Genomic DNA, 16191 nt, shown 5'->3' with positions numbered 1-16191 from the left:
GACAATAACTGAATGGAATCATATAGCTCCTCATGCATGGCAAGTCACATTGCCGTTCTGTACTGGTGACCGAGGGACCAGTCCAATGCCCACTGAAGTCACTGAGAGTCTTTCCATTGACTTCAGTAGGCTTTGGATCAGGTTCAAAGTTAGTAACTCTGCTTGTCATGGACAAAACTGGCAGCTCAAGTAAATACAAATACAGACTGGCAACCTCACTATGTTCTCATGACAAGGTGGGTGGTTTTCCCCAGAGGATTTTTTGAAGTCACTTGGCAAAAAGAAAGAGCGAGTCTAATAAATCTTTTTCAAGTACGTACAAAGAATCGTTACTTGGTGATCACAATATCTCTGTGTCTCAGTTTCTCCATTTTCAAAATGGGATATATACTGGAGGACAGGGTGTGGCAGGGTGTTTGTAAGGCACTTTGAGCTGATTGAGTAGAAGTGACTATGCAAAGATATTATTATTATACTGCAATGAAGTTAAAAAGAAATTACAAAAGAAAGTGTTTCAGCATCAGTAGCAAACTACTTGACAAATCATCATTAGGCATCACCTGATGGTAATCACAGTACTGGTTATAGAGTAGCAGTGGTGTTAGTCTGTATCCACAAAAAGAAAAGAAGGACTTGTGGCACCTTAGAGACTAACCAATTTATTGGAGCATAAGCTTTCGTGAGCTACAGCTCACCTCATCCGATGAAGTGAGCTGTAGCTTATGCGCAAATAAATTGGTTAGTCTCTAAGGTGCCACAAGTCCTCCGTTTCTTTTTGCAGTACTGGTTATGCCTCTGAAACCCCTCCAGCAGCACGGATGTATAAATGCCCTTATCACTTGTGTAGTGTAGCCTCAACTTTATGAAAATATGGTCCTTAAACTATTCCCCGTCTTTTATTACAAAACCACATTGAGTTTCAAATTCTACATTTGTCACTTTGAGGTTGAAAGATTTTCTTTAAGGCTTTGGTTAATGCAGGGGCTTAGGAAAACTGACACCTACTCACTGGAGTGTAAACGTCTCTAACAGTTGCCTTCAACAACACTAGTGAAAAAGGTGTCTGTGCCCTGGGGTAAATAATAAACATTTGTAAAGTTCAATGAAATTGGGAAGTATCTTACACCTGAATTTTGAAATACACTACTGATGACCATAATGCAGGATTAACAATTGTACATAAAGCAGGTAGTTAGCTAGCTAACTTGAACTCTGGAATAGCGCTGGCGAAATAAGAGATATTTGGCTCACTGGTAATTAAAATAATTGTTTTGGACTGAATTTCTTTCAAATTTTTGGTGAACCGAAAAAAATTAGTGGTCGTACCAAACATTGCGTGTGACCCAGAACGAAATGTTTCATTTTGATGCCATCCATTTTTAAAGGTTTTGATTTTTAAAAAATAAAATTAAAAGCAATTTCTAATCAAAAAGTCATTGCCTGCTCAAACATCGAAGCAAACAGGATTTTTGGGGAATTTTTCTGAGCTTTGTTTTTGGATGAAGCAATTTAGCAAAAATCGACATGAATTCATGAAATGGTTCAGTGTTGCCAAATCTGCATTTTTCTCTAGAAAAAAGTTTCTTGGAAACTATTTCACCTAGCTCTCCTCTAATGCCTTACTTATTCATCCCAGAAGGTCAGCCTCTTGCTTTGTAGTTATTATCAGAGTCCCTTCTGGGACCTTCTAATAATTTTAGAAATGTAATTAGTAATCACTAGGACCCTGATTCTGCTCTCATGGCAAAGCTCCCATTTATTTAATGTTTTCCTGCCTGATCATGCACCTTAAGGAGGACAGAAATTTGGTGGTAAGGAAATAAACACTTGCCATTCAGTTAGCTCTGTCTCTCATTATTGCTGAGCATGGCTTCGTTTTATATTGTCTAGACAGTTATTTAAAACCAGATGAAATAAACAAAAATCTTAAAATTAAACCTTATAACGTATCCTTTTATCACAGTCCCTCAGAGACTTACTGTTGGGTTTATTTGGCCCTAAGGAAAAAACCTTACTAAAGACATTTTTTTTTTAAATTTATTTAGTGAGTGAATCTGGAGCCTCTGTTTGAGTCTGTTATTAGTATTTCTGTGTCTATGATTTAAGGTTTTGGGTTTCTCTACTACAAATTTCCAGAAGTTTTGGTGCTTTGGTAATCCCAACATTTCGCTATGGAATCATGGTGGTTCTTTGTTACAGGTTATTAGGAGCTTTGCACCAGCTTTCACACCATCTAAAGTGTACAGGCCCTGATTCAGGAAAGCCCTTAAGTAGTGTGCGTTTAAAGTAGGGTTGCCAGGTGTCCAGTTTTCAGCTGCAATGCCGGGTCAAAAAGGGACCTGGTGGCACTGCTGACTGGGACATTAAAAGTCCGGTCAGTGGCGCAGCAGGGCTAAGGCAGGCTCCCTGCCTCCCCTGGCTACGCACGGCTCCTGGAAGCAGCGGCACGTCCCCCCTCCAGCTGTTAGGCAGAGGGGCAGCTGGGGGCTCTGTGCGCTGTCCCTGCCCCAAGTGCCACCTCCGCAGATCCCATTGGCCGGATCAACAGTCAACAGGAGCTGAGGGGGCGGTGCCTGCGGACAGGGCAGCATGCAGAGCTGCCTGGCCGCACCTCCATGTTGGAGCCAGAGGGGGGACATGCTGCTGCTTCCAGGAGCTGCCTGAGGTGAGCACCGCCCGGAACCTGCATCCCTGACCTCCTCCCATGCTGCACCCCCTTGGCCCAGCCCTGATCACCCTCCCGTCCTACGAACCCCTTGGTCCCAGCCTGGAGGACCCTCACAGACCCCAAACCTCTCATCCCCAGCCCCACCCCAGAGCCTGCACAGCCAGCCAGAGACCTCACACCCCTGCCCCAGCCTGGAGCCCCCTCCTGCAACCCAAATCCCTCAGCCCCATCCCCACACCAGAGCCTGCACCCCCAGCCAGAGCCAACACCCCAACCTCCTGCCGAAGCCCGAAACCCCCTCCCATTCTCTGAACCCCTTGGCTCCACCCCCCATCCTGGAGCCCCATCCTGCACCCCAAACCCCTCATCCCCAGCCCTACCCCAAAGCCCACATCCCCAGCCAGAACCCTCACCCCCTCCCTCATCCCAACCCACTGCCTTAGCCCGGAGCCCCCTCCCACACCCTGAGCTACTCATCCTCGGCCCCACCCCAGAGCCCGCACACCCAGCCAGAGCCGTCACCCCCTCCTGCAACCTAATCCCCTGCACCAACCCGGTGAAAATGAGTGAGGGAGGGAGGGGGAATGGAGTGAGCAGGGGGCAGGGCCTCAGAGAAGGGGTTGGGCCTTGGAGGAGGGGCGGGGTAAGGGGTGGGGCAAGGGTGTTCAGTTTTGTGCGAGTAGAAAGTTGGCAACCCTAGTTTAAAGTTCAGCGTTTAATATATTTCATTAGAAGGCAGGGAGAGTTGTAGGAGAGAGATCTTTATTAAACACCCTGAGAAGCCAGGGATTACATGCTGTTGAAACTGCTGTTTCAGTGGTAGCCGCCTAGCCACGGCATGCTTTCCTGAACCCCTGGTGCAACATGAAAGTATGTCCTTTCTGAAACCTGACCATCTTTCCTCAGTTCCACTCAACATACTACACTTAAATATTTCCTGAATCAAGGCTATAATATGGGTAGTCTGCTCTTTGGGGAAGCAATATTGCTCTGATATTATTTTCCATACTAACTAATAGTTTGGTCCTGCGACAGGCATGACAATGCTGTTCTGCAGGAAATAGTTTGGCACACAGCTTGTGTGGCTCTGAGCCCAACTCCTGGCTTCTCTCATCCTTCCTGCGCTGCAGCTTCACCCTGACTGCCTCTGGCAGCCCCAGCTCACTTTCCGACCCCCAGTTCCTGCAAGCATCATGTACATAACAGGAAAGCTGTAGTCCGATTGACAAATCCATCTTCAGATTAATTTATCCTGTCTCTGCCCGTAATGCAACCCAACAAGAAAAGCAGTGGGCTGGTAAGACAGTGGGAGTTGCAACATCAGAAATATCTCAGCCAAGTACTATGCAGTGCTCCTGACTTGAGTACATTTACATCCTGCAAGCCCGCTTCTTAAAGTGCTGGATAAAGTCATGAAACCTATTTATATTTTAAAATTCAAAACCAACGTTTTTGGAAGTTTCTACAACCCCCGAAAAACGGAACCCAAACGACACTAAAGGTGTGAACTGAATGAGAACTACAGAAGTAGTTTGCTGCACATACAAACAAATGAAGAGTGATATATATTTATTTATTTGGATTTGTGAAATGACCAGGAAGGCCTATCTGAACACTCTAGTTCCCTGACATATACCTCAACACACAGCAAATTAATATGTTGAAACAAACAGCAACTCCAGAACACACAATGTCACTACAGGCCAGATTTTCAAGTGCTCAGCCCCCAGCTAGCTGAGCTCTCTGAAAACTTGAACTAACTGGCCAGGCAGTGGAAAATAATCTAAAACTCCCATTCCCCCTGTGAATACTTACTTCTTCAGCAGCCCTCCTATAGGGATCTACCCTGCAGCATGCCCTGAAGACCAACACATGCAGGCTATTTCCTACCACAAGAACTAAGGGAAGTGGCTCATTTCAAAGGGAAGGGTCCTACAGCTAATGCCTCCACACACACACAAGGAGCCACCTTAAGCACCTCTGCAGATCTCCACAGTATCTCCATGGTGATGTGCCTGCTCTTCAGATTAAAAACTTAAATCAAAGGCCAGTTCCTCTGTGTGTTAGTGAGTGTGTTACAGGTTCTGCAGAACATATGAGTCTGGTATAGCCTCACCTAGAAAACCTTGGCACCATAGCTCAAGATGTAAGAGCTCATAACTCCTGAGACCCCCCCGATTCTAGCCCTGATGTGTAATCCAAGATGGTTCACAATTATCTCCCACTGATGTCTGTGGGAGTTCTGTATGCAGAGGTTCAAAGGATTGAGCCCACAATGTTATTTTAGATTTTATGATCACTTTAGATAAGCTATTACCAACAGGAGAGTGGGTTTTGAGGAGGTGGGGGGGGAGAAAACCTGGATTTGTGCTGGAAATGGCCCACCTTGATTATCATACACATTGTAAGGAGAGTGATCACTTTAGATAAGCTATTACTAGCAGGAGAGTGGGGTGGCGGGGGGAGAGACAACCTTTTGTAGTGATAAACACCCATTTTTTCATGGTCTGTGTGTATAAAAACATCTTCTGTATTTTCCACAGTATGCATCCGATGAAGTGAGCTGTAGCTCACAAAAGCTTATGCTCAAATAAATTGATCAGTCTCTAAGGTGCCACAAGTACTCCTTTTCTTTTTGCGAATATAGACTAACATGGCTGTTACTCTGAAAAATGTTATTTTTGACATTCCTTCTGATAAAGTTGTCAAACTCTCAATGTCCAAACTATTAATTCATAGCATTATTGTCTAGATTGTTAACCAAAACAATCCCCCCATATTTGGATGTGCAAATTCAGCAGCTTCATACCTAAGTGGACCTCTGTATGTGCAAATACAGACTTACACATGCAAAATCGGATACAAACATTTGTGGCAATAATTAAGTACAACTGTGGAAAATGAAGTCCAATATGGCTAAAACAATTCTGGTGAACAGATTCAAAGTAGCATTTTAAAAATGCCATTTCACTTCAACGGTGCCAGTTGGAGTCCAGCCCAGCCCATTGGAGAGTGAAAGCTGTTATCATCTAATGGCTTTCTGTTGATCCATGTGAAATGAACTGCCAAAGTTTATCATTAATTGGCACTCTTTTTGGCAGTCTCCCCAGAGAGACCAGGACTGAATGGGCCATGCAAACTGAACTACTTTTTCACCTATAGAAAAGGCACAAAAAGAAACAATATTAGGCTTTTTGAATATTCAGGGAAAAGGTCCAAATGCACAGTAGTAATATGCTGGAAATTCACTCTTTGGGATCCTTTATCTAAAAGCAATTATCGTATTCAGTAACAGATTTTCCACTGCAGTTCTTGCAGCAGATTTTCCAGAATGGGTTTTAAGCCTTTCAGATGACAAATAAAGAAAAGAATTTGACTTGAATGGTATTTTATGAATGGTATCACTGAGGGCTACAGAGCATTTAATTAATTTCATAGCATGCCACCTACTTAAGAGTACAGTGAACTCTCTGCTTGTGCTGGTACCATGGTGCAAAGTTTACTCACAATTAGTCTTGCTTTGTTCTAAGAGCATCTACTAGGGAACAAGGAAAGTATTCTTCTCACTATGGGGTTTCTTTGTTCCATTTAGTGATTCAGACAAACTCAGGACAGCCTGAGCATACGCATTTAGCAAGCCTTCAAAGAGGAGCTGAGTATTCTGCATGCAGCATGCAATCTGTTTTGCATTCTCTTTATATCTCAACTGATCAGAATTTGCCAAAAGGGAAAACAGGATATAAGGCAGGATATCAAATCTTTACTCTTACTTGGCCAGATTTCATAGTCAGCTTCCTAACTTCATTCTATTGGGATTTATATTATTCAACTTGAAAGGGCAATACAGATAGCCGGATACGTTTCAGTGCATAACATTACTCCTATTGCTCACAGCTCTGAAGTTATGTAACAACTGGCACCGAGTTACAATGCAATGCAAGCAATGCTGTGAGGCTGTAAAATCTGAAGCCATAAGCACAACAAATGGCCAATAGAGGAATCAATAAGCCACCTGTGTTTTCATGGCTCTGCTGGACCCTTTGATATATAGATGGAACAGAATGTTATCAAATTCTCCACAAATGAATTTGAACTGCCCATCAGCTGCATGCAGATGAGAAAAAAATGTTGCTATATTTTAAAATAATTTGCTTATTAATTTACTAAGCACTAATCTGTACATATAGATGTGCATGCATACATGTGCGTTTGTAAGCGTTCAGCTGTCACTCTGGAAAGTGCCAATGGTTTAAGAGTTAGCGTATATTGTAACATAAGGCATCAGAGTAGAAATGACTCCAAGATGAACATGGAGAACTTAGTGGAGTCAAACAGCACTGACAAATATGATTAAACCTAGGCCTGATTCAGCACCCTACTGTCACAGAATTTCCAGAAAAGGCCTTTAGGACTTCTCCACAACCACAGGGCATTTCTGCAATTCCCTTAAGTACGCCTTAGTTGTATCATGTGCAGGCAACACTACATCCACAGTGTGGGACCCACAGGTTATGCATGAACTATATGTAAAATTTCCTAATCTACCTTCTGTGCAAATTGCAACATAGCCCTTTGAAGAAAAAGGGTGCAATCTGCAATTGTCTGTGTATAGAATTAAGCTTTAAAATTCCTTTTGGATCAACAACAACAGGTTTGGAAGTTTTAATCCATCATTAAATTGTCTAGGAGAGTTAATACACTCAGGGCTAGCATACAGGTTGCAGACTCACCATCGCGGCACCTCCTGCTGGTTGCTCCAGGAATTAGCTCTGTCCAGCTGTGGAATGCCCTCTGCAGGTGGTGTTTCACCCGTTGTCTGCTCTGCTGTGCTGTCTGGGACCTGTGTTGCTTCCTGGCTTGCGGCGTCCTCTTCTGGACACAGCCCTCCGGCTGTGGCCCACTCGGATCTCCCCCCTTCCGGGGGTATCCACAGTCCTCAGTCTGCACTTGCCCTTGTGGCCAACTGCAGCCCCGGAGTCTAGCCCCTTGCCTCGGGGCAAGCCACAGTCTCTATCAGGCCACGCTCCTCCACAACCAGGTGAAGTGTAAGGGGGAGGAAGAGACCCTACTCTGGGTCCTGGCCCAGGGACCCTCTGGCGGCAACCATGTCCTGCCCTCCTTCTCTCCCCTCTAATGCTCATGCTCCCAGGGCCACTTCCCTTTGGCCCTTGCACCTTCTCGGCCCTTTCTTTCAGGGGACTCAGCCTGGCAAGTATCAGGCTGGAGCTTTCCCTCCGCTCCCCTGAGCCTGCCCAGCACTGCTCTATCAAAGATGCTATCCCTGGGAGCCCATCCTCCTCCCTTGCTGGTCAGGGAGAGACTCCTGTCTCTTCTGCTTTGCAGCCTTTATATAGGGCCCAGCCTGGCCCTGACTAGCGGCCTTTCTGCCCTTCTCTGATTGGCTGGGTTCTGCACAGGTTCCCTCCAGCCTGCTTTAACCCCTCCTCTGCCAAAGTGAGGCAACTGCCCCACTACAGCTAGGTAAGAACCTTTAATATTCTAGAACGTTCATCATTATGAATAATACCTCCCATACTGTGTTTTTTCTTCAATAGATTTCAAAGCACTTTACAAATTAGGTTTCAGAGTAACAGCCGTGTTAGTCTGTATTCGTAAAAAGAAAAGGAGTACTTGTGGCACCTTAGAGACTAACCAGTTTATTTGAGCATGAGCTTTCGTGAGCTACAGCTCACTTCATCGGATGCATAGCATATCGTGGAAACTGCAGAAGACATTATATACACACAGAGACCATGAAACAAAACTTCCTCCCACCTCACTCCCCCGCTGGCAACAGCTTATCTAAAGTGATCCTCAAGTAGAGCCATTTCCAGCACAAATCCAGGTTTTCTCACCCTTCCCCCCCCCCCACACACACATACAAACTCACTCTCCTGCTGGCAACAGCCCATCCCCCTTTGAAACCCCTCTTTATAATGCGCATGATAATCAAGGTGGGTCACCTCCAGCACTAATCCAGGTTTTCTCACCCCCCCCCCACACACCCCCCTTTTTCAAAAACCACACACACAAACTCATTCTCCTGCTGGCAACAGCTCATCTTACAATGTGCACAGCAATAATCCAAGTTTAACCAGAACGTCTTGGGGGTTACCAAGACGTACCAACTGAGAGTTACCAAAAGCATCTACAGCATTTGCTCAAGAAACTTCCTGAAAAAGCACAAGATCAAATCCGCACAGACACACCCCTGCAACCCCGACCTGGGGTATTCTATCTACTACCCAAGATCCATAAACCTGGAAATCCTGGGCGCCCCATCATCTCAGGCATTGGCACCCTGACAGCAGGATTGTCCGGCTATGTAGACTCACTCCTCAGGCCCTACGCTACCAGCACTCCCAGCTACCTTCGAGACACCACTGACTTCCTGAGGAAACTACAATCCATTGGTGATCTTCCTGATAACACCATCCTGGCCACTATGGATGTAGAAGCCCTCTACACCAACATTCCACACAAAGATGGACTACAAGCCATCAAGAACACTATCCCCGATAATGTCACGGCTAACCTGGTGGCTGAACTTTGTGACTTTGTCCTTACCCATAACTATTTTACATTTGGGGACAATGTATACCTTCAGATCAGCGGCACTGCTATGGGTACCCGCATGGCCCCACAGTATGCCAACATTTTTATGGCTGATTTAGAACAACGCTTCCTCAGCTCTCGTCCCCTAACGCCCCTACTTTACTTGCGCTATATTGATGACATCTTCATCATCTGGACCCATGGAAAAGAAGCCCTTGAGGAATTCCACCATGATTTCAACAATTTCCATCCCACCATCAACCTCAGCCTGGTCCAGTCCACACAAGAGATCCACTTCCTGGACACTACAGTGCTAATAAACGATGGTCACATCAACACCACCCTATACCGGAAACCTACTGACCGCTATTCCTACCTACATGCCTCCAGCTTTCACCCTGACCACACCACACGATCCATCGTCTACAGCCAAGCTCTGCGATACAACCGCATTTGCTCCAACCCCTCAGACAGAGACAAACACCTACAAGATCTCTATCAAGCATTCTTACAACTACAATACCCACCTGCGGAAGTGAAGAAACAGATTGATAGAGCCAGAAGAGTTCCCAGAAGTCACCTACTACAGGACAGGCCTAACAAAGAAAATAACAGAACGCCACTAGCTGTCACCTTCAGCCCCCAACTAAAACCCCTCCAACGCATTATTAAGGATCTACAACCTATCCTGAAGGATGACCCAACACTCTCACAAATCTTGGGAGAAAGGCCAGTCCTTGCCTACAGACAGCCCCCCAACCTGAAGCGAATACTCACCAACAACCACATACCACACAACAGAACCACTAACCCAGGAACCTATCCTTGCAACAAAGCCCGTTGCCAACTGTGCCCACATATCTATTCAGGGGACACCATCACAGGGCCTAACAACATCAGCCACACTATCAGAGGCTCGTTCACCTGCACATCCACCAATGTGATATATGCCATCATGTGCCAGCAATGCCCCTCTGCCATGTACATTGGTCAAACTGGACAGTCTCTACGTAAAAGAATAAATGGACACAAATCAGATGTCAAGAATTATAACATTCATAAACCAGTCGGAGAACACTTCAATCTCTCTGGTCACGCAATCACAGACATGAGGGTCGCTATCTTAAAGCAAAAAAACTTCAAATCCAGACTCCGGCGAGAAACTGCTGAATTGGAATTCATTTGCAAATTGGATACTATTAATTTGGGCTTGAATAGAGACTGGGAGTGGCTAAGTCATTATGCAAGGTAGCCTGTCTCCCCTTGTTTTTTTCCTGCAAAACCCCCCCCAAGACGTTCTGGTTAAACTTGGATTATTGCTGTGCACATTGTAAGATGAGCTGTTGCCAGCAGGAGAATGAGTTTGTGTGTGTGGTTTTTGAAAAAGGGGGGGGTGTGGGGGGGGGGGTGAGAAAACCTGGATTAGTGCTGGAGGTGACCCACCTTGATTATCATGCGCATTATAAAGAGGGGTTTCAAAGGGGGATGGGCTGTTGCCAGCAGGAGAGTGAGTTTGTATGTGTGTGTGTGTGGGGGGGAAGGGTGAGAAAACCTGGATTTGTGCTGGAAATGGCTCTACTTGAGGATCACTTTAGATAAGCTGTTGCCAGCGGGGGAGTGAGGTGGGAGGAAGTTTTGTTTCATGGTCTCTGTGTGTATATAATGTCTTCTGCAGTTTCCACGATATGCTATGCATCCGATGAAGTGAGCTGTAGCTCACGAAAGCTCATGCTCAAATAAACTGGTTAGTCTCTAAGGTGCCACAAGTCCTCCTTTTCTTTTTACAAATTAGGTCGTTATCATTATCCCCATTTTACTGATGGGGAAACTGAGGCATGGAGCAGTGAAGTGGCTTGCCCAAGGTCACCCAGCAGGCCAATGACAGAGCCAGGAATATAAGCTAAGTGTACTGAGGGGGTATTTCCCTTTAAGGGCCAATGGTCAGCCAGGCATAGCCTTTTTTAGAACAGATGTAGGCTCGTGAGAGAAGAGAGTATCGGACACTGTTGTGAAGGGGTCAGATAATTCCTATAAAGGGCAGAAAGAGCTCACCTGAGCGAGCATAGTAAGATGCAGGTAGGCTTCTGTTGGAAGCCAAAGCCTCTGGGCCTCTGCAGCCTGCTTAGGTCCACAGAATAGCTTTGTTTTGGTGTTACTTTGAGTCTTATGTTTGAAGAATAAAGCTGTGCCCTGAAGGAGGGGCCTGAAACGACTCCGGGCCTCACAGTAGTCTTTCCAGGACCGTGGAGACAAGCCAGTGGCTTACACCAGGTCTCCTACATCTTAGTCTAGTTCTCTAACCACTATGCTAAGCTGCCTTCCATGGCCGATACATAATACTAAATGGGTCACTGTTGCAGTTATAAAATATTTATTTTTCTTGGATTTTTTTTTTTTTTTTGGTTCCAAATTTTCAAAAGGAGGTCTTATCCGAGCGTCCACCCAAAGCCACTTGAGTACGTAAGATTTTTGCACAAGCAAATGAAATCTAAGGGCCTCACACTTAGGAATTTACCCTCAAAAACCTTTTGTGAGGAAGAGAAGTATTATGATCCTGATTTTACAGAATAGGGAACTGAGTGATGAAGGCCCAGCTCCTCAGAGGTGTGTAGTCTCCTAACTTCCATTGAAATCTTAAACACCTTTGAGGACCTGGGCCTAAATGATTTAACCAAGGTGAATCAGGAAGTCTCTGACAGAGAGTGGAAGTGATGCGGGATCACCTGAGTCCCACGCCAGTGCCTTAACAATGTGAACTGCAGAGCTCTTTTACCACTGCGGTCCCTTGCCTTACAAGATAGTCCAAAAGGCTCTATTTCAGAGATGAGGTTTAGTGGTTTGTTTCATTGAGTAATCTTTTTTCTTCTTATGGGACATTTGTCTGGAAAATTCCCAGCAATAGAGAGCCGGACGACTGTCCAACTGTGGAGATAGTTAAAAATGCCTTTATAAGAGAATTGGATAGATCATACTGCTATTTTTATCATGCTATTTTACTTGAACTCCCCGTCACCACCACGGATCAGTTATTGTGCACTGGTACTGCAGTTACATTCGTATCTTAGTCTATAAACGACACAATCTATATTTGATATTGTCTTGGCTGTTTGGTTTGTTCAGCTGGAGTTGTAGCATTTGATAAGACTCCTGGGATTCCAGAATAGGAGCTTTAGAACCAGTGGACTTTTTTTGTCCAGAGAAGACTCTTACATGATGGACTGCAGTGCAGAGCATATATTTTTGCATATATTGGCCAGATAGTATACAGGGATGAGAACACAATAATATTTTATTGTATTGTAATAGTGTGTATCTCCCGGGCATCCCCTCTCATCACTGCATCTCTCCCTCCAGCCTGAGAAGGTCATAGAAAAAGAATGCAATTTTTTCCTCTTTCCTTCTGGGTACGCGAGCACAGCTTCTAAAGCTGCCTGACCTGAGTGCACTTTGGCACTCACTTTTGTACTATGAGCTACCTGCAAAGCTTCCATGGCTTGAGGTGTCTGAAGCCGAGGAAATTATCAGAGGGCCAAATTTTAGGAGCACAGCAGAGCAGTCCCTCATTTTCTGCCCCAGCCCTGGCACAGGTTAGTACAGCTTGTTACCCTCAGTTGCACCAGCTGTCAATGACCCTGCAAGGCTGCACGATCCAGGGGTTGGAGCAGAAGCTCTGGACTCAGGAGACCCTTCTCTACAACAGACATTTTGTGCGACCTTGGGCAGGTTACCTGGTCTTTCTATACCTCAGTTCCCCCTGTGTAAAATCGGGAGAACATCCTACTTCACAGAGGTGTGGAGAGGGTAATGGTGGCCACAACAGTACCTAATATATATGGAAAACAGTGTCAGAGTAAAAGTGCACACCTCCTCTCCTTGCTGCCACAGGCACACACCTCTCTAACCCCAGTGCCCACAGGGAAATTCTCCACCCAGAAATGGCACAAAGAGGGTGGGGTAGGCCAGAGAACCTGCCTCACAATGTAATAACAAGGTAGCCAATCCCCTAGACTGAGCTGAAGGGGAAGGACTAAACCATAGGTCACTCTGGGAAGGAGAGAGGCAGGGAGCCTGTTTTGCCTTCACCTAATAGAGGGTTCCTTGGTGCTTAGAGAATTGGCAAAGGAAAGTGCTGTCCTGGGCGAGAGGGGATCAGGCTGAGGGCCAGAGCTCTGTGTGTGAAGCAGAGCAGCAGCCTTGGAGCTGGCTACAGCAGGAACGCCAGGTAACAGGCTGCCTGAGAGCTGAGCCAGCACAGTTGAGAGCCCAGCAGCAGTGCAGGCAGGGGTGTGAAAGGAGAGGAGCAGATGCACGAGGATGGAGCCTGAGAGTGGAGGCCACTCAGCAAACCTGAGTGTGCTCGGTCAGTTGTACATTTAATGCTATTTTACACTTTAACGTACCACAGCAGCATTGCAAACATATAGACACCCTGAACTGGAACCGCTGCATTGCGTACTCACCCCTCTGGTGAGGTTTGCCCCAGTGCTTAATTTGTAATGTAAGAGGTGCCAGAGTTCAAACAATTTTTTTTTTTACTTTCCTAACGGACACAGTAAGCCCCAAGGTGCTGGGTCTTAGGCCTTTGTAAGCCCTGGCACAAATTAAGCACTGGTTTACCCACTCCCTGAATGCATAGCTTCACCTCAGTTAATGCTACACCCAGAGTCATTAAATCTCTCACTTTCCCTGGGATGCTCTTGCTTTCGTGATGAAACTCTCCCCCGCCCCGACCCCTGTCTGCTCCTAGTTTCTGTGGGCGCAGCTCAGGTTCTCCTCACGGAGTTTGAGTCCTTTAATTCCCCTGCCTGCAGCATCCATTTGTTTCCTTATTGTATCTGCCCACTGGAGGAAGTGATACCAATTGGAGTATTAACACGTGAGGGAATATATTGTAATTTACCGCTGCTAAAAGCACCTGCTTTTCAGCAAGGAAACTGTGAAACAGAGAGATTTGCAGTCCCACACTTCAAGTGTTGTTGGAGAAGGAGGGTTTTCAATGGGCCACATAGCATCCTTTGCACTAATACGTTATGCGTGTCTGCCATCTGTTGGTGAATACCAGGGAAAAAGCTGCAGTGTTAAGATCATCAAAATGGACAAGTCTGGCCTTTTTGTACATTCTTGTTTGAATATATCAGAGATAATGGGGTAGGTCCTCAGTCCCTCTAAGGCTGCCTTAAAACAGTCTTAAAGCCAATTTGGCTGGCAAGGTACGAGTTTCTCCTTTCTGACTAGGGTATTAAAGAAGAGATTTTAATGGATGTGAGAGGGGTCAGGCTGAAAATGTTCATTTCAGGTACCGTCAAACCCTGGAAAAGGTAGAGCACAGGCTGTAGCAAGGCAAACCTTTTCCACCAGTGTACCTCAGTTCTGACCCGGAGGGTCCACCTCTCGGAGGGGAGAGAATTGTTCACCCTCCGTGAACTATTCAGTCCTTGACCTCCCATCCACAACCTGGTTAGTTCTAGTTAGTTGGTAGTTTCTGGGATATGAACATTTGTCCATTAAGAACTGGAGTGACTTTACAAAACAACACCACATTTTTAGACCTCTGTAGCTGAGGTTTGTTTTTTTGTTAATCAGTAAAAACCAAAACCAAACCAACTGCACCCCCCCAAACATGACCTATTTTAAATACAACACGGTTTATTACATAAAACTGCATACATATTTGAACTGAATTACACAAACAACTGTCACATACAACAAATGACTTTTGAATGAAATCATACTAGCTTTCATATGACATACAATTGTAGTCTTTTACACTGAACTATATTTAAACATTAGAACTGGTTGGGCCTTTTTTGCCTGTTAAAAATTTAAATGAAAATGACAATATTTTGTCAAAAAAAATTTTCTAGGGTGTCATCAGAAAAAAAAACAAAAATCCCCAAAACATTTTGGCAAGCAAAGCCTGGGAGAACAAAAACTGTTTAGCCAAAATACCTGAAATGTTTCAGTTAAACTAGAAGTGTTCCCATGAACATTTCCATTTTGTCAAAAAGCCGTTTTTCCTCAAACATTTTGATGGAAAATTTTCAGCCAACTCTAGTAAAATATGTTGTCATCTGGATGTTATTTTTAATTAAATTATACTAGCTTTTTAGTTTGTCTGTCCTAAGAATATTTTCTGCTATATTAGTTCTTGCTTCACTGGTATGAGTCAAATAAATACTAATTGCATAATCACTGAGATTTCCAAAGCTGCTTAGGACACTTAGATAATTATCTTCCATTTAATTAAAATGAAAGATGCATATAAAAGGGGTTTTGGAAGAAGGCTGCACAGGGGAGGGACTGGGAAGAAGTTTCTAGATTGAAAGCTGAGGAACCCCCAGAAGGGGGAAGTTTATGTAGACTGAGCCCTCAGGCAGACAGAGCTGGGGCTGGCATCTGGAGGGTTTCTTGGAGTACACTGAAGAGGGGAAGAGCATGAGAAATGGCCCTGGGAGGATGGAGAAGTGGGAGGAGGATATTCTGCTGGCAGAGCAAAGGACTGCTTGGTCTGGGACACCAAGGCTGGAGCTCACAGAAGAGGGATAGCATGATCTCTTCTACAGTTTAGCACTCATTGCTCTACCCCACAGAAGGCAGAAGATCCTCGAGGGAGAACTCAACTGGGAAAGCCTGGGTGAAGGTTTATGGACTTCCATTTTGGGGGGGTAGGGGAGGGGACACATTTGTTAGCCTAGAAAGATTGGAGCTTTTAGTTCGGCTTTACCGCTCCAGCATTGTGATATATTCTTGCTTCAGTTTCCCCCCCCCCCGGGTTCTTTAGCCCTGTGGAATCCAACACACACACACACACACACACCCCCTCTTATTCCAAAAGGATGGGGCAAGAAGGTCTGACTTCTCCACAGTAGCAAAAAGACAGCATTGCCAGCACTTACTGTTAAAACATTCATTTTTCTTTCTGTGTCAGTTGCCCAGTAAGAAGGCTTCAAGTTCACTCTTCCCATGTG

At 45.2% G+C, this 16191-nt stretch overlaps 1 protein-coding gene across 1 annotated transcript in view; it reads right to left on the bottom strand.

Annotated features, from left to right (window-relative positions):
• The window catches only part of LOC122466018 (E3 ubiquitin-protein ligase Topors-like), a 107724-nt gene extending 99751 nt beyond the window's left edge, over positions 1–7973 (bottom strand). The window contains exon 1 of the mRNA XM_043547520.1: positions 7399–7973. Coding sequence (XP_043403455.1) covers positions 7399–7401 — 3 coding nt within the window. The 5' untranslated portion in view covers positions 7402–7973. The remainder of the gene's footprint in view (positions 1–7398) is intronic.
• Positions 7974–16191: the final 8218 nt, after the last annotated feature.

The sequence above is a fragment of the Chelonia mydas genome, chromosome 5 (genome assembly GCF_015237465.2).
Source record: "Chelonia mydas isolate rCheMyd1 chromosome 5, rCheMyd1.pri.v2, whole genome shotgun sequence".
NCBI classification, from domain to species: Eukaryota; Metazoa; Chordata; order Testudines; family Cheloniidae; genus Chelonia; species Chelonia mydas.
The sequence above is the reverse complement of the archived record's forward strand: the minus strand, read 5'-3'. Positions and strand labels throughout refer to the sequence as shown.